Here is a 21,356-nt window from a genome sequence, read left to right as displayed (position 1 = left end):
AAGGTACATGCATAGTTTACAATCATACCTCTTGAGTCTAGGGGTTTGCTTTATTATATCTTGATCCCAATATACAAGTGACAATTTGTCTCGTGACAACACTGTGACTTCTCTTCACTTGCCCTCCTTTGACACATTCATGTTTCAATTAGTATGATCGTCCTATTTGGGGCCTCTCTTTTGGCCTTAGTGAAGGCCACTCTAGGCACCAAATTATTGATTTTTGTACGTGGACTAGGACCAAGCAACGTTTGACATGGTGCACCAAAGAGTGAATGCACTATAAAATTGGGGGGATATTAAATAACTACCATACACCTCACATCTACACTCATCATCAACAATAAATTAGGCATTAGCAACAAGGATGCACTTCTATGTGCAAGAGAAGCAAGCACGAGGAAAAGCTATAACCATCTCACCGCACTTATGGGAAAAGGGAAAAAACAATTTAAAAGTTTGTAAAGGTCATGTTTGTGACTTTTTGGTCGACCTTTTCATGCTTAAGGCTTAAACTAGGTCTCTCTCTCTCTCTCTCTCTCTCATAAACATTGGGTCTAGGAATCGGCAACAGTTCAATTTCGACTTAATGGGTTTGGCCTTATCCAAACCAAACTAGTTAAGCCTTCACCGGTTTGGGAGTTTCAAAACTTGAAACAAACAGGTTCCTAAACCGGTTTAGCCAAGCCGATTAAGCCTTAACTGGTTTGACCCAAATCGGGTTTGGTTCGACTTGAGCCATCCCAAACCGAGCTCAAACCGGTTAAGAAAGCTCAAGCCTAAACTGAACCGAACCGTCAAACTGTTAAAATTGGTTTACTGGTTCAGTTCAAGCTTGAGCTGAGCCGTTGCAGATTACTAGTTGGGTCCTCAAGAAATACCTTAAGCCCAAGCCCACATTCTGGTGACACCATTGGTTCTCTATTAGGATCTTAGACCAACCTATACTCTCACATTTTGAGCAACATTCCAATGAGCACCATGCATGCATTATGATCATACACATCCACTCCACTTGCATTGTGTTGCTAATGGGATCGAGGATAATTTACACGAGAGATAAATTTGACGAATCTGTTCTACAAAAAGGCGGAAAAAATCTGAGTCCATCCGAAGCATGGTTTAAGTTTCCAAGAAACCGTGGATGACGATGCGCAAAGAGGCTGAAGGAAGGTACAGAGAGGTTTGCGGTAGTGATTTTTGTCCGAGTCGAGATTTTTGACATAACGAGCCCATAATGTGAATCCAACTTTTGACTCGTGGGGCCTTGAACCAGGGAGGATCTTTTGCATGACTGCTGTAAAGGACCATGATGCATCATCATCATGTGATCGGATTAGCTTAGCAGGAAAGCTCGCAGAGCAGAACAGGGGGAGGGCATCTTGATCATTACTAACAACATATCTTTAGAACAGACATGATGAGTGGAAGGACCTCCAATCAGAGTGATCCACAGTGGGCATTTCCATATGAACCTATTTCTCCTTATGTTCCTACTATGACACGACCTTCTTCACCATATGGAGGAGGAGCAGAAATAGAGAATAACAACAACAATTTCATGGACTCATCGCCATCATCACAACTTCACTACGACATTTTTGGTATTAGAGACCGAGGTATACCGCTATCTGAACTTCACAATGTTCCCGTCGAACAGCTTCCTCAACCCAAACTCAATGAAAAGGAGTGGGAAGAATACATGAAGAGAAAGATAGAAAATGCGCGGAGACCTGCTTTTGAGAAGCGTCGAGCCATCATCTCGATCCCTCGTGCCCTCTTCGAGGTGAAGCCCAAATGTTATTGCCCCCGGATCGTCACTATTGGCCCCTTGTGTCGGAAGCTCGAGCCTTCCCCTATAGATCGATGTAAAGCACTATGTGTGAAGGAATTCATGAGTAGAAAGAAGATATCAAACCTCAAAGAGCTAGTTGATTTGGTCATCCCCAACCCCCATGGCCTTAGCAACATCTATTTCGGCCTCCCAACATACAACTTTGATTCTCTCCAACTCTTGGTGAGTGTTGATACCATCTTCTTCTATGAATTCTTGCTCTTTGTGATCCATGATTGTAACCCTGACGATGAGACTAGTGGCTACTTGTTCACTTTCATCAATAACGAGATCACATTCTCACAAACATTAAGAGATTTATTCTTGATGGGCAACCAACTCCCCATTTCATTTCTAAAGAGGATAACTGAACTTCCAGAAGCTGACATTGAATTGAATGAACTAGTGTATTGCTTACAATACATTGTTTGGAGGAGAAATCCATTTATGATAAGTCACCCTGAGAGTGAAAGCCACCACAAGGATCTCACTGACTTGATACAAGGAATATCAGTTCTCGAGTGCGAGCATCTACTTGATTATCTCTATATTTCATGTTCTCGTAAAAAGGCGAATTCAGAAAAGCCAGAAGATCCCGTCCGTTTCCCGACTTGTCGCCTCCCAAGAGCATCAGAGCTCTTGAAGGTCGGCATCAAGTTTAAGGCTCGGAAAGGTAATATATCGGTAATCAAGTATCACAGGAAAAAACTTAGGCTTGATCTCCCCCGACTTGCGGTGTTCGATGAGACAGAGGATATCTTAAGGAATCTTGTTGCATATGAGCTAACATCAAAAATAGGAGGCGACTTTTGTGGGTATGCCATAATGATGGATTCACTCATCGATACCCCTGAAGATCTCACAATCTTGTATAGGTCAGGAGTGTTAGAGAATCATCTTGGGAGTGATGAAAAATTGGTCACAATGTGGAATGAGATGTGCATCAATATATCTGAATGCTCATCTCAAAGATGGGAAGCGATTACAAAAAGTATATTGGGACACTACAAGAGCCACTGGCGAGTCATGTATGTGGAGTTCTGTGCTAAATTCTTTTCTCGGCCATGGTTATGGCTTTCCAGCATCGCCGCCGTATTACTGCTAATCATGTCAGCTCTCCAGACAGTCTATTCAGTACTAGCTTATTATCAAAGCTAACCTTCATTACAGAAAAACAGTTCAGGAGTCCAACATCGTTCATGTTTCAGGTTGGGACTTGAGCACAATCTTCTGGAAACTGAAAGCATGTCCAATTGAGAGAAAATGAACATCTTCGCAAAAGCATTTCATCCAATTCATATCTCACCTTTTGGGAGTGATCTTATCCTTTTAGATGTTCGATAGATTCTTCTGGGGTAGCATTTTAATGTGTTGATAATTTGGAAAACTTTTCCAAAGATTAACCTATGATCCTCTATCATTAGATAGATCAAGTTAAAATTTGTTTTTTAATCGTAATGGTTGGATGTTTCTTCATGAACATAGCCAAAAGCACCGAGGGCTGTATTACCATCTTATAGATAAGAATGACAAAAGGCCATGAATACAAGAAGAGGCATGTACTGTTCAGATCTTCATTTTGAAATAAAACTATAGGTTTGTTAAGGGAATGAGTTGCTAACCACGTGAGGTTTAATGAAAAACATAAAAGTCAATCATATAATATTGAATGTGAACAAGGTCCTTCATCAACTAAAAATGATGATAATGTGAAATACCTACAATTCGTTTTATAAGACTATGTTTTCCATAAAGCTGTCAAAGTCGGTAGCAAACTTCTGGACATAGGTTTTGATATGTAGGTGCATGTCGATCATATTTTTAATACTCAGGTTATCATGTGATAGACAATCATTGCATTTATTTCCGTTCATATCTTCACTTTGAGCTTCAAAGAAATGTCTCTAAGTCAAGTGACAAGATTATAGGAAGAGGTATATATACTTAAACTAGAGGTTCATATTTGTGCCATGCCTTGGTATTGCACATAGACTTCAAACATCTAGCATACATTTCTTGCTGCCATAGTGTTGTCTGGAAGCATAATCCCTCACTGGAAACTCGAATATACTCCATCCTTGAACATATCCATGTTTACAAATTCATTATTGTCAGCACATCCATGTTTAAGATGATACCAGTTTCCATAACGAATTCATCAACCTAGTTTAGCTTTTCATAACTTAATGATAATTATTTGATGAAAATCAATATACAACAAGCAACAGGCTGCTTTGATCAACATTAAAATCTCTCATATGTTTTTTCACGGAGGCAAAAGAATATACAGCAACAAAATCAAGGTTGTCTATTTTCAATGTTGTTTTGCTTTCAAATTCTTCAAATTCTGATCTAATTCCTAATCAGAAAAGACTGCTCAGTTAATTTAATGAATCTTGTTAAATATAATCTTGAGTTCAATAATCACTAGTAGTAAATTTGTCATTTACCTCATTTAATCCTCTCGTTGTATTGGTTCCATTGACTAGGGTATTATAGTTTTACTTTACAACCATCATACATCCTTATCCTTGTGCAAGGTTTACAAATTTTGTTGCTGATGAATTGTTTGATTAAACTCTATGGTGGCAGAGTTCACTGCAAACCATCATTTAACTTTGTTTCTCCTTAATCTTGCGAGGAACAAGGATGGCACGAGCTAGCCAAGCAGCAAGTAATGTAGCTAATAATGGGACAATCCAAAACACATAGAAATGTTCCCATGTGTTATGCTGGTTTTTCAGATACGCCCATCCAAATGCCTGTATCAAAACAAATACTCAGTCAATGAAACCCTGTTGAAATATTTTTGAAAGCCATACACATGAACTCTCGTAATAGCATAAGATCAATAGTCTCATCCAACCTTTTGGCTTGAATTTTTTAAAGCGAGAATTTAATGCGTTTAAAAGCCCTTTATCAATTTATATGCATTAACAATGAACCTTTCATACCTATCAATGTTATCTATTACAAAGTTTCCTTACCTCAAGTTCACGTACTTTTCTGCCTTACAGTAAAAAACAAGCCATGTTAAAAGTATGACTTATTTCCTAGTATAGACAATACAATGTAAGTATCCCATTGTTGATTCCTGACACTATGTTATGTTGTTGGGGATATTAGACAAACCCAATAAAGAGATAGCACCTGTCCGCGAGAGCTCAAAATATATTTGGGTACTCAATTTCATAAAAAATTAATCACTTTCACAAAATCGCCCCTAACAGGGAATGTGATTCTTGGCCCTATTTTTCCACATGTTAAATTTCCCAATCAGTTACGTGAAATGAAGAAGTTCTAAAGTATTTGGGCACCCATTCACTTTCGTATTATGGTAGCCATTTGTATCTTCATGCGATATATCCAGACTCCCTCTAGCCTCTAAACACACATCTTTACAAATTGCAGGCAAATAGTGTTGATGGCTACGGACATCATTCCATTAAGTCAAGCTCAGAATTACCATCATCCAGCAGTAGGCAACAAAATCAAACCTTTGAAACTAATAGAAAAACAATAGCAAACTTGCATGCATACATACATAAATCAGATAATTATAAGCTTCGGATAATTCCTGAGCAATAATATAAAACAATAAATGTCATAAAAAATGAAAGCTAAAAGTACAGCTATTTCAAACACCTCAACATGAAGCTTTGAAATGGATCCATCATGTCAGGAAGTTTCCAAACTACATCTTGTCTAGTCAAATAAGTGCCACCCCTTGGGTTAGAACTGACAAGAACAGGCCATCAGTCACAGGCATATGTCGATCCCTTTGGTCAAATGCCATACACGCTCCTACGCCTCGAGACAAAATCACTTGCCAACCATGGAAAGGGTTGTTGATTACATACTTAAGTTAAAAAAGACCCTCATATTGATTTCCAGGAATCCCACATGTGAAACAAGAAAAAGATTCAAAAAATACATAAAAACAAAATTTGGGGTTCCAGATGGATGCAAGGTATGAAGAAATGGTTTGGCCAATGGGACACATTATATTTGTTTCATGATTTGTCAAGCATCAACAGATTTATATATGAATAAGGCTTTTTTATACTGTCAATGTATCTTGGCTTCAGAAAGATGTAGAGGCTCATGTTTCACACTTTTTATTACATATGCTGCAACATGCTACAAAACTATAGCCATGGGAAGAAGTTGTTGAAGGTAACAATTCAGCCACACAAGCTCATCAACAAAGAACAATCACAACTTTCTTTAGCCCCATTACTCTTACTTACGCTACAAGTCAATCAAGGGTTACACGACTGGGCTCCCAACCATGACATTTCAAAGGGGTTACAATAAATCGGGCAATACCAATCTATCATGCATGTAAGCCCTGGTCTCATGGATCACGATCTCATCACCCTTATCATCGACAGATAAAGGCCATTATCTCTCACCATCGCAGGTGCTTTCCTTGCTTCGGAGACTCTCCATTCCAGAGACAAAATTACAATATATTTATATTTACCTTCTTACTTGGATATGTTTATTTGGCTTGTTCTCAATGAGAGAACATTTTAAGATGTAATCTCTTGATTGGTCTTATAGACCATTCTGGCCTCTTAGAGACGCCTCTCTCTCTCTCTCTCTCTTCTTAATTAATTATAGAATGGAAACTACAAAGAACTCAACGCCAAGATACCATACAGATCCTTATGGGCTCCTATACACCTATGAGACAATTAGGAAAAGGAGCCAACGCATTATTTGAATATGGTGCCAGACTAAAACACATATTTGGATGAAAAACAACCCTGAAGTTTCCAAAATGAGAACTGCCAAAGGAAACTACCTTTCAATCATCTAATATATGTTGCACTCTTGCTTGTGCATCAAATACAGAGCATTCTGCATCCTCCAAACGTTCCATTAGCTCCATTAGCTCAAGAAACAAAACACTATCTCAAAATGCAATGGAACCGATATTCACTCAAGATTTAGAAAGACCCATTGGAAATCAGGTTTTTGAAACCCTGGGAATGGAAATCCACAAAACAGATATGAATGTCCAAATAGATCTGGACATTGAGCAAGTGGTAAAACGATGTATATTATATTCTAGAAATATGTGCAAAAGAAACACAACCTTGAGTTAATATTCCACTACCTAAGCACATCTTCAAGGGTAATCCCACAACCATAACCCTCCAAATGAATATCTAAACTCTTAATGGAAGATGAGAATGCCAACACACATTGCCATCAAATGGAATTTGAAACTCCGCATCCTCTCGCAAGCCTCTCCACCATCCAGTCTTGTTTTCTATAGATTAGTTTGGCATTTGGTCCACTTTAAAAGAGTTTCAAAATGTACAAAAGCATTGTCTTACAAAGTTTCTTCAAGTCATCCCTACTTCTTAAGATGGGATTACCTCCCATTGAGATCATGTCTATGAAAGGGTTGCTCAAGGTTCAAAAAGGTTCCTCACATCAACTTCCTAGAATCACATGGGAAGCAAGCAAAAAGATCCGAAAGAAACTTCAAAGAAATATTTTGTGTTCCAATTAAATGCAAGAAATGAATAAATAGTTTGAAAGATACGATGCAACACACTTGCTTCATGATGCATCAATAGATTCTTCTATGAACGAGGTCTTTTTGCAATGCCAATGTATCATGACATGAGAAAAATGTCAAGCCTCACGTTCAACACATTACAATACCTATGTTGGGGGAGTTACCTTGCTCCTGTTGTGTACGACTAGCCCTGCGGCGAGCGGATAGTCCCCATGTTATGGTTTTTGGCAGCAGTCCGATCCCTGCCAGTTAGGGAGTCCATCCGAGCGATGGCTTTCAACCCCCGCATCCCAGAACGTGCCTTCCTAGGCACATAACACTATGACGCGATTTGTTTCTTTTCTCCTTGTTTTCTACGTATAATTTCATTTCAATATTTTATACCTCTTCTTTTATGAACAACTAACTACAAAACCATATTCTTCACCAAACAGGAAAACCACAAACATCCATACATGTTAACCCCCATCTTATTGTTTGCCATACAATTTAGTTCACACTTGTTTTGAAGTGAAACAGGATGTTGAGGAACAAGTGCTGAGAGTAATCAACTATGCACAATTTTCCCTGAACAAGTTTGGCAGTCTGAGGATCACACTTTACTACAATACTCTGCCTTCAATCACACATGACTATGCTTTCCATACATCTTTGACCAAGTCCAATCCTTAAACAAAATTCTCTCAATCATAGTGCACACTCTAAATTGCGACGTTCAGTAGTAAAGTTCTTGAAGATTGAGAATTGTTACTCACTTTTGCCTTATACTCTGTTTTGGCCTCAAAAAAGACATCAATATAGCTTTCTCTCTCTTTCTCTCTCTCTCTCTCCCTCCCTCCATCCATCTCACATTGTCAATCTAGTCCTATCCCTACACACAATTCTCTTGTAGTCTATTAATGTACATTCTCAATTGCAATGCTCAGTAGTATATATATTAAACATTGAGAGTCACCGACCAACTACACATACTATGTGAAAATGTACCAAATGGGTCCCATAGGTCATATTTGACCTCCAAGACAATAATAAAATGTATGTCTTGCAAACTCTCAAATTGGAGCTCTCTAGAATGGAATATCTCCAGAGTACCCTTCTTTCCTCTCACAATTAACAATATATTGGGGATACAAACCACCCTTAATAAATGTCTTTCTCTTGATTACAACAGGGTGTTCTTATTACACGATGTGGTGTTTATCACCATGTCCCTTGCTATAGTTTCACCATTCCTTTGTCCCCTCTTTCTCTTCTACTCCTATTTCTTACGCTAGCATATGAGGCTTTTTGTACAGGACTTTGAGTGAGCATTCTGTGACTATGATGTGAGTGCTCTGTACCGGGTGGAATGCTTTCAAACTACTTACATTGAAAGCTTCCAGGAAGAGTATTGAGAGTGGTATCAATTTCATTATCAGTATGATTAGGAATGCATACATGCATGGACAGAAATTCATATATGCTTACTAGTTTGTTCTAAGTTGCTTTCTGCGGATTGGATTTTCAAGTGGTACTGCTATGCTTTAGATCTCAAGTGGTACTCCTATGCTTTTGACCTCAAGTGGTACTCCTAGGCTTTCTATGGATTGGATCCTTTGGCACCCTCAACAAGGCTTGTGCTATAAAATCATCCAAAATGTTTATGCAATCTAGTCCATCATCACATCATGCATCTATGCAAAACTGTGCAGATATCCCAAATCCTTAACAAGATAACATATTATTCTCAAGTACATCTCTTTAGAATCAAACTGCCTCTTGCTAGGGCAACCTTAAGTTTCTTATAAAGAGAAAATGGATGATAGAGATATCCCCAAGGATATAGGTTCTGGCTCTTTTAGGTACCATATATGTTAATTTGAAGTAGAGATGCCCTCTCAAAGATATATTCTAAACAAATTCTTCCAAGTGATTAAAAGAGCTCACATCACAATTGAAGCCACTTTTCAGAGAAAAATCTCATCCTTGTTAATTAATTTATTCTAAGCCTATGTTGTAAAAGATAGATCTGTCCAAAACATTGTACTTACATCTCCATAACATCCATAGAAGAGAAGACATTCTGAATTAAATTAGAATAATATTTTTAAAATGAACTATTGTAAAACAATACGCAATTGAACCCCAATCATGATTATATAAATCCCCACTGACATCATGCATCTCATCAATATAACTAGTACATCTCAACCACGTTATATATAGCCCATTCTTATCTCGGCAATTCTTCACAAGGTGTACTTCACAAAAGTGCATTAGGTTTGGGAGTTGGCCTACTTGAAGAAATCACTAGAATTCTATCCTTCTTTGATGGGTCTTATCACTGTCATAAAACCAACAGAAGTTTGGTTCCATGACACTGAACTTTCTTACTCTCGTGTTCTTGCTATTCTAGCACATAATTCTTTTTGCATTTTTCATGCACCAAATTTTGACACATTGACGAAGAAGAATTTACTGATGATTGAAGACATAAAACAAAAGTGAAGGCTAAGATTATGTTACATTAGCTGGGTTCATAGCAGGACCAGTATAGTTTGCCCCGAGAATGCTGATGGAGACTCTTGAGATGCTCGTAATCCAAGTCTTTCTGATACCACTAGTGGGTCCTCGGATGTTCGATGCCAATGCAATAAACACAACCCCAAAAGTGAGAACACCTTCTATGAGAGCTCCTACATGAGGTGAAACACGAAGATATGGTCCAGTCATTAGATGTCTGTACATCTTCGGAATGCATGAAACCGATGCAAATGCGCCACACACAGCTCCAATAATCTTCATAAACCAGGTAACATAAGAAGAAGAAGAAAACGAAGATGGTGGTGACTTTGAGCAAAAGCATTTCTTTTTAAACAAAATATAGAGGAAAAAAATATAAAAAAATAATTCATCATGTACCTGTGCCGGAACTCGAATCGAAAGAAGATAGAGTGGGAAATGGGAGATATCTGCAGCAGCATAAGCAATGATAGTGAGAGGATTATATGTAGCTCCTCTGGTAAGCTTTGAGAGACCATAGAAGATAAAGAGCAGCGCCACAACACATGATTTCTTGACGAGTTTCTTCGTTGCCATTCCAATATAGGGCAAATTTATGTCTATTGAGACACTGAGAATTGAGTTCAAAAAGACCCAAAGGAATGCCATAGCCATGTCTGCGCATACGAAGCTAATGAACCCTAATCTTGGGATCCATTTGGTGACACCCATCTTCATGAATCAATTCATTAGCAGAAGGGATCCACCTTCTTCAACAAATGAATCACAGAAGACATGGTGATGCCAAGAAGGCAAAACAGGGGATCTCCTCTGTTTATTAAAACCCAAAAAACAAACGGAATTTTAATGTTTTATATGTAAAGCAGAAGCCTGTGGTGTGTGTGGTGTGTGTGTTGTGTCAAAAGGGCCCAGGGCAAGGGGGGAATCTGAATGGGTACACAGTCGGCTAACGTTGTCTCCACGAGATCCCGATCCAAACGGTCCCTCGGACCAGTACAAGAGAAAAGAAGAATGAGATGGTATCGCTTCATTCAAGATAACTTTTCCCATGTGTAAAGACCATTCCGAGATCTCGGGATTCTGTGACCCTCCTATGCAACCATACTCTTACTCATGAGTCAAAACGCTTCACTGTATTGGTATGAGGGAAGTGAAGGATCGGATGGTATGGTGTCATTCATTATATGCAACATGTCAATAAGGTTCCCATATGAAACTTTGGGATTTGATTGGGTCATAGGAATTTGCAAACTCTTCCTTGGGGAGAGTAGTAAAGATTTCCATGGGTTGCCTATCTTCCACCTACGACCAATTTCAATTTATCTCTTTGAAAGTTGGTAAATCCCCACAATTGTGGAGGGCAAGAAAGTTGACAAATTGTCATTTAATCCCAACAATTGTGAACAATAAGAAAATTGATTAATTGCCAAGGAAATGGCACTCAAGCATGTCATCAACTTGTGGACAATCATGATTGTGGTATGTGGTAGGGCTATCTCTAAGGTTAAGAGGACTTGAATCTCAGGCTTGCGAGACAAATTAGCATATTTGGTGTCAATTAAGTATTTTTTGTAAGTCGCTTATGTGGATCATATCTAAGGAAGCCTTGTATAACTAAAGTGGAAGCAATACAATGTATGAAGGAGACACATTACAAAATTATGGAAGTGCAAAAAAAGTATGGACCATTTGTCTACTACAATAAATGGCTTCCCCAATTCAGACATGTGGTAGACCCTTTGTATAGCCTCTTTCAAAAAGGTTAAAAAATTGTATGCCAAAGCAACAAGAGTCTTGCAATTGAATAACTTACAAAAGCTCCATCACCAAGAAAGGCCTACTACAATAAAAGGCTTTCCCAATTCGGACATGTAATGCATCCAGTTTCACCGAAGCCTTATTTTGTTAAGATCACATGAAAAGGTTAAGAAGCTCTATTGACAATGATTGGCAAGTAATATATTGAGGATCGGTGACGTGTTATAGACCATTTAACCTATTGCAACTATGAGACCATTCATAGGGGGATCCCAATCTTGGGAGTTCAATTAAATCAATGGGTTCCTATGACAAAGAGAGACCTTGTGCAAGAACCACAATAACCAACTTGCTTAACCTAAAAGGTATACAATAGTGGAACTTATGCCATCAAAACTTTTGGCTCAAAAGGGATCCTCATATAAAAGAATGTTTTATTTCACATGAATGCATCTCCCCCATTCCAATACATCTTAACTTGCCCTTGGTCACCTTCAACAAGAGAAGAATCAAATTATCTAATCGATATCATCAAAGTGGATGCAAAGAAGACATCGATCAAACCATTTGAAAGGGAGATGGCTCACTAAGAACATTAGCTACCTGAACAGATTTGTGAGCACGTCCTCTCAAGTTGGAAACGTAGTCATGGTAGATTACCAAGACTTCTCTGCTTGTTCTAAAGTTAATTACATTAATTAACAAAATAATAGTGAGAAATGTTAAAAAATATATTAAATTACAATTGAGTAATGATATAAATTTTGATAGACATGATGTTTACAACATGGAACTTGTTACCGCCTCTTTTAGACTTTTCAATAGTTGATCAAATTATATTCACACTATACTCTTGGCAAAATGTAGAATATGCTAGGTTGACGTGTGGAAACAATATGCAAACCTAGTTCCCAACATCTGATATGGATACACATCTATCTTAACTACATCATAATGTGATAAGGCAACTTATGACCTTTTTCACATCAATTAAAGATCGAGACAAACATATAAACATGCAAATGTAAGGAGGAACTATGCCACTCCACGCTAGGTGCAACCAAACAAACATACCTTTTGCCATTGTATTATTTGTAATGAAATAGAGGAGATACCAACACCTCTTCCAATAAGGCATTTTGGCTAGCCCACTTCATACCATCAAATGTGAAGAGAAGAAACTTTTGAGATCTTATATATTTGTCAGAAATCAAGAGATGAGAGAAGTTTTCAAAAGATATTGCTAAGTGTATAAACCATAGTAGCGAACAACCCTCATGACCTTTATTGACACCATCACCCTTCCTTCCCATGTTATAGATCAATCAAGTACAACACAAGTAACGTCACTACCACAACATTATAAAGGAGTTGGAACCAATTGAGCAATAGCTCAATTTCATGCACAAATCACTTGCAATATCATTATTCACATCATCAACTAATCAAACCCATTATCAACCAGCAGTAATGGTGTTTTCTCCATTTAATTTTCTTTTCATCTTCAACTAGCCAATATTGGAGATGACTGCTTAGCAAACAAGTATTGTTTTATTTTCTCTAGGTCATGGAACATCTGAATGCATTGCATATTTATTCTGGTTTTTTGTTTCTAAAGTCAAACTGTTTCAAGATTCAATTCCCATTTTCACAAGGGCATGGAACATGTGAATTATGACCTCTTAGAGACAAGTATTGTATCTTTCTTTGTTTCACTACGGCTTGGAGGAAATTATATAGAGAAAAGATGAAATGTAGAGACAAAGGGAAATTGTAGGACTGAGACATGAAAGGGTATTTTTTGGAATCCTGTCTCAGGGTATTTTGGTAAATATACAATGGAGAGTTTTACACTGCAATCCCATCAATTGACAGAACATGAGAATTGAACTTGCAACCTATTGGTTAGCCATGAGGCATAAACCCCTCTGTTTTCCATCAAGTGATCAACTTGGAGGAAAATATGTCACTAGTGATAAAGAACCATTTCAACAAGCATGATGGCTCATCATGTATTGTTTACAAATTTTTTAAGCCTTATTTGATATTAGAGAAGATATTTTCTCCTCAAAAAAGAACTGATCCGGCATTGCATACAAGCCTTTTTTCTTGATTTGTTAAATAAGAAGCTGAACAAGTATGACTTCAATGATGTTCTAGGTCTCTTTCAATGTTGGGCAATGACTGTATAGTGTTGTATATGGGGCACATCATCATCCTTGTCACCATCACTATCATCATCACCACCATCACCATCAGTATTTGTGTTGGCTTTGGCTTTGGCTTTGGCTTCAGCAATGGCTTTGCGTTGCTTGCAATGTTTAGCAATGGCTGTATTGTATAATGGCATCATCCTCATCACCATCACCATCACTGTCGCTGCCACTGTCACTGTCATCATGTTGCTTGCAATGTTGAGCAATGGCTGTATAGTTGCACACCATCATCATCATTATCATCCTCATCTTCATCTTCATTGCTTTCACCATCACCATCATAATTAACATCATCAGCATGCTTGTCCTTGTTCTTGTCACTGTAACCGTCGTCCTCATTGGCATCGGCATCAGATCACCATCATCATTACTCATTACCATCACCCTTTATTATTGGCCGCATCACTGTTTGAATGACTTCAATGAGTTGTTTAGCTTGGAAAGGTTTACATGCATATGCATCCATCCCAGCCTCCAAGCATTTATCTTTATAGCCTTGTATGGCATGTGCAGTTAGACCGATGATGGGCTTATGTGGATATCCAAGTTCCTCCTCATTTCTTCTTATTACTTTTGTTGCTTCAAGACCATCTAATACTGGCATCTATTGCAAAAATAATATTCTATTTAACAACACACACTGAACAAAAGAAAACACCTTTTTATGTAAAGCAAAAGAATGGAATATAACGTGCTTGTTTTTTTGTTCCCCTTTACCTGAACATCCATGAGGATAAGATCGTATTTTTCTCGACTGGTCTCGAGGGCATCAAGACATTGCTGTCCATCACTAACAACCTCGACAACAGTTCCGAATTTCTTGAGTTGTTGGCATACAACCTTTTGATTTACCACATTATCTTCTGCCAGAAGAACATTCATTCCTTTGAAGAAAAGAAATGGGTTATCAAGTTCCAGCTTCAATGAATTCTTTTCTAGTGTTTCAGAGATAATGGAAGCTTCGGAGAGTGTTTCATCCAAATATTTCACAGTTGCATGTTCTCGTGTAGGATCGTGAGGAATGAGTTTGTAATCACAATTCAATATTTCAGCATCAGATGCACATGTTTGCTCTGTTTCTTTGCAAGTATTGGCCATCTTCTTCTTGACATCGCTAGTTTTGGTAAGAGAAGAAGGTCGAGATATGAGAGAGTGATTGAGGAAAACTTCCCCAACTCCACTTTTCTGGGAGGGTGATGGTTCAAAAGTGGACAGATCACCTTTCTCAAAAGAAGCAACAAAGTAGAACGAACTACCTTTCCCTAATTCACTCTCAAGCCAGATGAACCCACCCATCATTCCGACTAACCTGGTAAAAGGGGAAAACATACAAAACGCGTCTGAATTAGATAGAGATTTCACATATATAAATACACATATACATACATATATATATATAGCTTTGCTAAAATAATAATGAGATTGATAATCTTCTCAAACCTTTCAACAATGCTAAGCCCCAAGCCAGTTCCTCCATACAACCGTGTCGTAGAGCTATCCGCTTGCGAAAAAGCTTTAAATATCTCTTCTTGATTTTCCTTGCTTATACCGATCCCAGTGTCAGTCACTGAAAACAACACCTGTATTTTCCCCTTCTCTAAATTGTCTTCAGACTTCAAGTTTCCATTCTCATTATTCAGTGTTGAGATTTGGCATGTCCCACATAACCGGTCAGCTTCAAATGATGATGTTGTATTCCTTGTACCTTTTGAGGTGGATTTATCAGTATATCCAGACAAGTCAATATCTTCACCCAAAGAAATAGAGTGCCAGAGGTCATGCTTGAGTAAGTATTTTGAAGACCCAAATGCGCTAGAGCTAGAAGAACTCTTAAAAGATAATCTTTGGGCAACATTTCTTGGATGTACAGTCTCTTCACTTGTGTACAACTTTGCCGACACTGAAACAGATCCCTCTTGTGTAAACTTGATGGCATTTCCAACTACAAGATTTAAAAGCATTATTAAATTCAGTAGATGGCTCATTTTGATTTGGAATAACATCAACTTACCGAGATTAAGTATGCATTGCTGTAACCGGCCAGCATCTCCGATCAAGCACTTTGGGACATCAGGAGATATATGACAAGACAAAATTAAGTTCTTTGGTGTGGCTCTAACCTGCATTAAAGACACAGGGTCATGATGAGATTGTATAAATGGAAAAGTTTTCTCAGCTCAACACAATAAATATGGATGCTGAATGTGGACGAATGCTTTAACATTTCCTTCAGAATGATGATAAACCTAGAAACATCCTTTCGTACAATAAGAGTGGCACTCTCTACTTACTTGAAGCATCTTCATAGTTGATTCAATGGTAGCAGAAAGACTAAATGGAATATGCTCAAGTTCCAATCGCCCAGCTTCAATCTTTGCAAGGTCAAGTATCGCATTCACAATGTGGAGGAGGCAATCGGCAGACTGAGAAACAGTTTCAAGATGCTCCCTCTGTTCATCTGAGAGGTTTGTATCAAGAGCTAAAGAAGTCATGCCAATGATGCCATGGATCGGTGTCCTGTCATCATATAGTATAGATGCATACATTTTCATGCTTTTCAAAGAACCAAAATCTTAATTACAAGAATGATAGTTCAAATATATATAAATATTTACCTGATTTCATGGCTCATGTTGGCAAGAAACTCAGACTTGGCTTTGCTGGCCTCTTCTGCTGCTGCTTGTGAAGATTGTAACTCCAGGTTTGCTTGTCGCAGCTCTTTTGTGCGTTCTCTAACCTACATAGTTTTGTAATGTATAGGTTAAAAATGAATTTTATTATTTTAGCACATAAAGCCATCATAAGAACAAAACTCCAACTAGAGGATAATGGGATATATAAATATACTCTACCTGAGATTCTAGAGTGAAATTCATCTCATTCAATTCCCCTTCCATTTGTTTCCGGTCGTGCACTATTGCGGCCAACGTTATCGCTACCATGGCCAATACACTCACAAACATTTGCACCTATGAAACAGAGAGATGATTCTTTGTTAGCTGTATTCTAGTAATAATTTTGCGATCGAGTACTACAAAAGTAATGCCCTCAGTTTGTCCCAACTGGGAGACTGTCCCAAAACTGACTCAGACTCATCAGACAGCCCAGTTCCAGTAGGGGTATTTCAGCATGTTGTTTTCCTATTTTTAAAAAAATAGTCTTTTAGTCCTTGAGATTTCTGCAGAGTGTTTCACCTGGAGCAATGAATTGTCACTATTATCATCATGGTAAAGAGCCCCATGGTGTTTTGCAGTACCCCCACTGGCAATCACGGCTACTACCACAACTGACAAAGGAAGCCCAACACGATTGAACCGAAATGATGCCCAAATGACCACAGGAAATACCAAGTAAGATAAGTGTTGCACGAATTCATTCGTCGGGGCTCCAAGGTTGAAGAATATGAACATAGACAGTGCAGTTAAGATAAGGAATAGAACCATGCATTCCAAAAGCCTAATGAGAAAGATCCGGATTGAGAAGCCTGGATCGTTTTTTGCCATTCTTTCACAGATATTCCTTGAAGTGTTCGCCATTATACACTTTTCTCTCATACACTCATTGCAACCATCAACATTGACCCTATTAGACGATTGGCAATACCCGGGAACAATATTTGAATCTGTGCTATTCCATATTGTCAAAGAACTCCCATTGTGAAGCACATTCTCAATATCGGATTGCATTACATACGAATCAGCTGTAGTTTCTTCTACCCAAGTGCTCAAAGAAGGTTTTCCATTAATTCCAAGCTTACAGAGCCTTTGACAAGCTTTCATGGGCTTGCTTCTTCCCCAACAAAACGTTTTGAAATCCTCATGGAAGAGGTTCCATAGATGAAGAATGCATGGTGTGTAGCATAAAATAGCTGATAGGTCACCAAGAACCCAAGTTGGCCAAATTCGCATGAAATGGCTCCAAGTAGATATCCTAGATAGTGAAAGAACGAGAGCGTTTCCAGTTCCAGCAATAAGTGTAGTGACCGGAGCAACAATGAATAGCCATAATGCATCATGTAATGTGTCAACCGTTTGAGTGCCTTCACGAGCATCCTGTTTGCAATCATCCATTTCAATCACATAAGTATCGAACCTTACTCTTCAAAGGTGTTTTCTACTCCTCAAGATTAGTGACTACTTGGTAAAACAAAAGGCTACACAAGAAAGTTGATAATGGCAATAAAAGAGGACAAGCCAATAGATTAGTAATGCCCACGGAGACTGAATATGATCTATGGAACAGAGCCTAGTGCAATGGCAAGGATTGAACTTGGGTCCTCTCAATTTTATATCATTGATACTATCAGAGTAAACTACCAAGTCAATCACCAGAATAAGACATACCTGCCAAGTAAAGCAACCATTGGTGTAGCAAAGTGGGTGTGTGAGGAGCCAAGCACAAGAAAGGCTCTCAACCAGCGAGAATATACCAAAAGCAATTGAGGCTGGGAGGTACGATCGGACCTCTTGCTTCTGGAAATACCAAATATTGATGGCTATGGTACCAGAGAGGATTCCTGGAAATACTTTGTTCCCAAATATGAGGACTGCAGCCACCATTATTCCCGAAGGCGCCCATATGGGCGAAGCTTGAGAGTTGAGTATAGAGAGAGTGTCTGATAATTGCCCTGTTCCCACATATATACATGCAATCATGAAGTTCACAAGGAACCACCTTGTGGATAACCACTTCAGGTCTTTCATGCTTTTTTCAATACATATGAGGCATCGCATCACATACTATTTCTCCCCTTTCTTTTCTTTCTTCTTTTGTTCTTACCTATATACAGCCACATTTCTGCCTTTCTTCATTCAGCTTCTTTGAGCTCATCGGATAGAAGCCGCCCAAAATATATGTAAATACATGTGTGCCTCAAAAAAACAGAGAATGTCTGTTTGTGAGAGGTTCTGAACTATGGCAATATATATATATATATATGAAGGGATGAAAAAAGAAAAGAAGGATAAGAAAGGAAAGAAACGAAGAGTCTTTCGGTTACCTTTATTTTGAACTAAAATGGAGAGCTTTTACAGTCATAGAAGAACAGTCATAAGAGAAACAGAATAAGATAAGTAGGAGGCAGAGAGACAGAAACTCTGTTTCCTTGTTGCTTCAAAGAGACTCTAAGTGATGGAAGGCTATATTTGTAATTAACGTAAAGTGAGAGAAAATATGAACAAATTTAAAATTATCCAAAACCCTCCCCCATACAAATAACCTTCATCTTTCCTCTCAAAACCTAATCAAAAACCAAATTCTAGTACTTGTGTGAAAAACACCACTATTTTATCAAACATGTATAACTCAATGACTCATCATCTTACATTACATTACCACATTGACATTGATTATAGAGCAATAAGTTATGGTTGCTTGGGTGCTAAGCATGCTTCTCCATCAAATAATAATAGTGGTTACATGACAGTTAAAACTGCGCTAGTCCAGATTTGAATCGGATTTGCGAAAAACGAAATGGTAATTTGGTAATTTTTTTCAAAATTTGAATGTTTTCTTCAATCAATTGTAGTTTCCATTTTGGAAATGTCGGAATGCTCGCTTAGTACTAATCAAAATATGATTCAATAATTATGTTCAAATGTTATGTATTGCTAACACCTTGTTATTAAGTTTAGTCTAGATTGTGGAGCAGGTTCAATTCCCCATGAGCTTTCTCCATTGGTATTGTGATCAACTTTGTAAGTCGTAAGGCCTCAAAATCAAGGTATCTGCATACAAGACTCTCGCTTTTCCTTTATTTTGTAACGAGTATTGAAATATCACTTTGCCTCTGCCCCTCTTCATAGCACTGATCTAAGCATATACGCTACGATTGTTTCCTCGATATTATCAACGGACAATAGAAAGTATTCAGACTTTTGCATGTTGTCTCAAAGTCTTAGGAATCCAAACTAGCAAAAATACTTGTTTATGTGTGTGCATTCTCAAATATTAAAACGATGATTGCTTTGGAAGACGATTTTATCGAACAATGAAGCCATGTTGATTCAATACAATATGATCTCACATATGTTGGTTGATTCTTGTGTCTTTTTTATTTGTGAAATGGAGGTTTGATCACATACACATACTTAAGCCTTCATTTGGCTAACAAAATATCTCTGTCATTTCTCTTGTAAACTAATGCATGCAAATGCTCATGCAATATGTACTTTTCACATTTTAGACATTATTATGTTGGGATAACCAATACGTTTTTGTGAGCTACTTGGTCTCACTTTTGGTTGTATGTAGTTAGATATTGGAGATGTTACTTTTAAAGTTGAATAATGTCACAAATCACATTATGCGCTAGAGTGCTAGATCCTTAATTCTTCATTAGGAAGAAAAAACTATTTTGAGTATTCTCACGACTCACCATGATGCAATGATATAGTCACAAATACAAAATTAAATCATTTAATGGGCATGGTGATATACTAATGAGATTTACTTGTTCATAATTCCAACCAGCATGCACTTGAATTTCTATGCATGTGTTCTAAATTGTTCCTATGGTATACTAATTAAAGATGAATAAATGCATGCATGTTCCTTTGAAATACTTATGTTTATGTTAGGATTGTGAAATGTTATTTGGTATGGACCCAACATTTGGTTAACAATTAATGTCAATGAAGTCAAATATAGAGCAATGTTGAGTATGGATGAAATATATTGGATCATTTTAAACAATCACCCAAAATTTAGAAGGTAAGGAAGTTTCCATGAGGCCAAATAATTTTGCAAAATGATGACAACAAGTCCTACCCACAACAAACTAAAGACCTTGCCACACATAGTAAGTATCAAAGCGCAATGTGAAACCTTACAAATTACTTATAGATAAAACATTCTCACCTTTATGAGAGGGGACTCAATGGAGCCAGACCTTCACATGAGCTAGTTATTGCGACGTACACATACCAAATGAACAATATCAATAATGGTAGAACTTGATGAATTGAAGAGGGCAATTGAGTAAATAGATGTCGTTTTGGAAAAGGCCTTGTGTGGAACAACAAGGTTATTGCCATTGGTTCTGTGATGAAATGGGAAAAGAGAACATCTACCATTGCTTTCTTGTAGGCTTTTCCTCCTAAGAGAACCATTGGCAGCAATCCAAACAAGGAAAGTGAGAATAGTGTGGGGAGCATTGGGTTATCTCCCTTGGAACCACAAAAAGAAAACCTAGGTTTAATCCAAAGGGAGATAAACTAAATGGTCAAGTGTAGAAAATGTGTCATCTATGTGGGATGTATAAGAATTTATTCAAAAGTTCTCATAGAACATCTTTGCAAAAGAAACCAGGGACATTCACCTCCAATGGACAGTTTAGTCTCGCAATTCTTTGTTTGAAATTAGAACCAATTATTTTGTATTATATTTGTATATATAGAGAACACTCGTAGACACTAGTATGCAACATGTTGAGACTATTTTGAATGCTTACTTCTAGTTAAAATTTACTAAATTACCCTTTATGCTCATGAAATTCTTAGAGTACTCTTCT

The 21,356-nt window shown here is 37.8% G+C and overlaps 3 protein-coding genes across 3 annotated transcripts; 1 reads left to right on the top strand and 2 right to left on the bottom strand.

Annotated features, from left to right (window-relative positions):
- The first annotated feature begins 1,322 nt into the window (after nucleotides 1-1,322).
- On the top strand, nucleotides 1,323-3,439 carry LOC147865887 (putative UPF0481 protein At3g02645). The gene has a single exon (XM_087316219.1). The coding sequence runs from the start codon at nucleotides 1,418-1,420 to the stop codon at nucleotides 2,990-2,992; it is 1,575 nt and encodes a 524-aa protein (XP_087172345.1). The 5' UTR covers nucleotides 1,323-1,417; the 3' UTR covers nucleotides 2,993-3,439.
- An 846-nt stretch (nucleotides 3,440-4,285) lies between these two features.
- LOC147865886 (aquaporin SIP1-2-like) lies at nucleotides 4,286-10,702 on the bottom strand. Its single transcript, XM_087316218.1, has 3 exons — nucleotides 10,272-10,702; nucleotides 9,876-10,148; nucleotides 4,286-4,596 (listed from the first exon to the last, which is right to left on the bottom strand). The coding sequence occupies exons 1-3, from the start codon at nucleotides 10,587-10,589 to the stop codon at nucleotides 4,447-4,449; spliced, it is 741 nt and encodes a 246-aa protein (XP_087172344.1). The 5' UTR covers nucleotides 10,590-10,702; the 3' UTR covers nucleotides 4,286-4,446.
- A 2,720-nt stretch (nucleotides 10,703-13,422) lies between these two features.
- On the bottom strand, nucleotides 13,423-18,922 carry LOC147865885 (histidine kinase CRE1-like). The gene is made up of 9 exons (XM_087316217.1): nucleotides 18,190-18,922; nucleotides 17,041-17,898; nucleotides 16,699-16,815; nucleotides 16,462-16,583; nucleotides 16,138-16,363; nucleotides 15,858-15,966; nucleotides 15,287-15,788; nucleotides 14,564-15,155; nucleotides 13,423-14,450 (listed from the first exon to the last, which is right to left on the bottom strand). Exons 1-9 carry the CDS (start codon nucleotides 18,577-18,579, stop codon nucleotides 14,214-14,216), a joined length of 3,153 nt encoding a protein of 1,050 aa, XP_087172343.1. The 5' UTR covers nucleotides 18,580-18,922; the 3' UTR covers nucleotides 13,423-14,213.
- Between the last annotated feature and the right edge of the window lie 2,434 nt (nucleotides 18,923-21,356).

The sequence above is a fragment of the Azolla caroliniana genome, unplaced genomic scaffold (assembly GCF_043228905.1).
Source record: "Azolla caroliniana isolate FFs.n. ecotype wild unplaced genomic scaffold, voAzoCaro1.0.p SCAF_3, whole genome shotgun sequence".
Lineage (NCBI taxonomy): Eukaryota > Viridiplantae > Streptophyta > Polypodiopsida > Salviniales > Salviniaceae > Azolla > Azolla caroliniana.
This window is presented reverse-complemented; position numbering and strand designations above follow the sequence as displayed.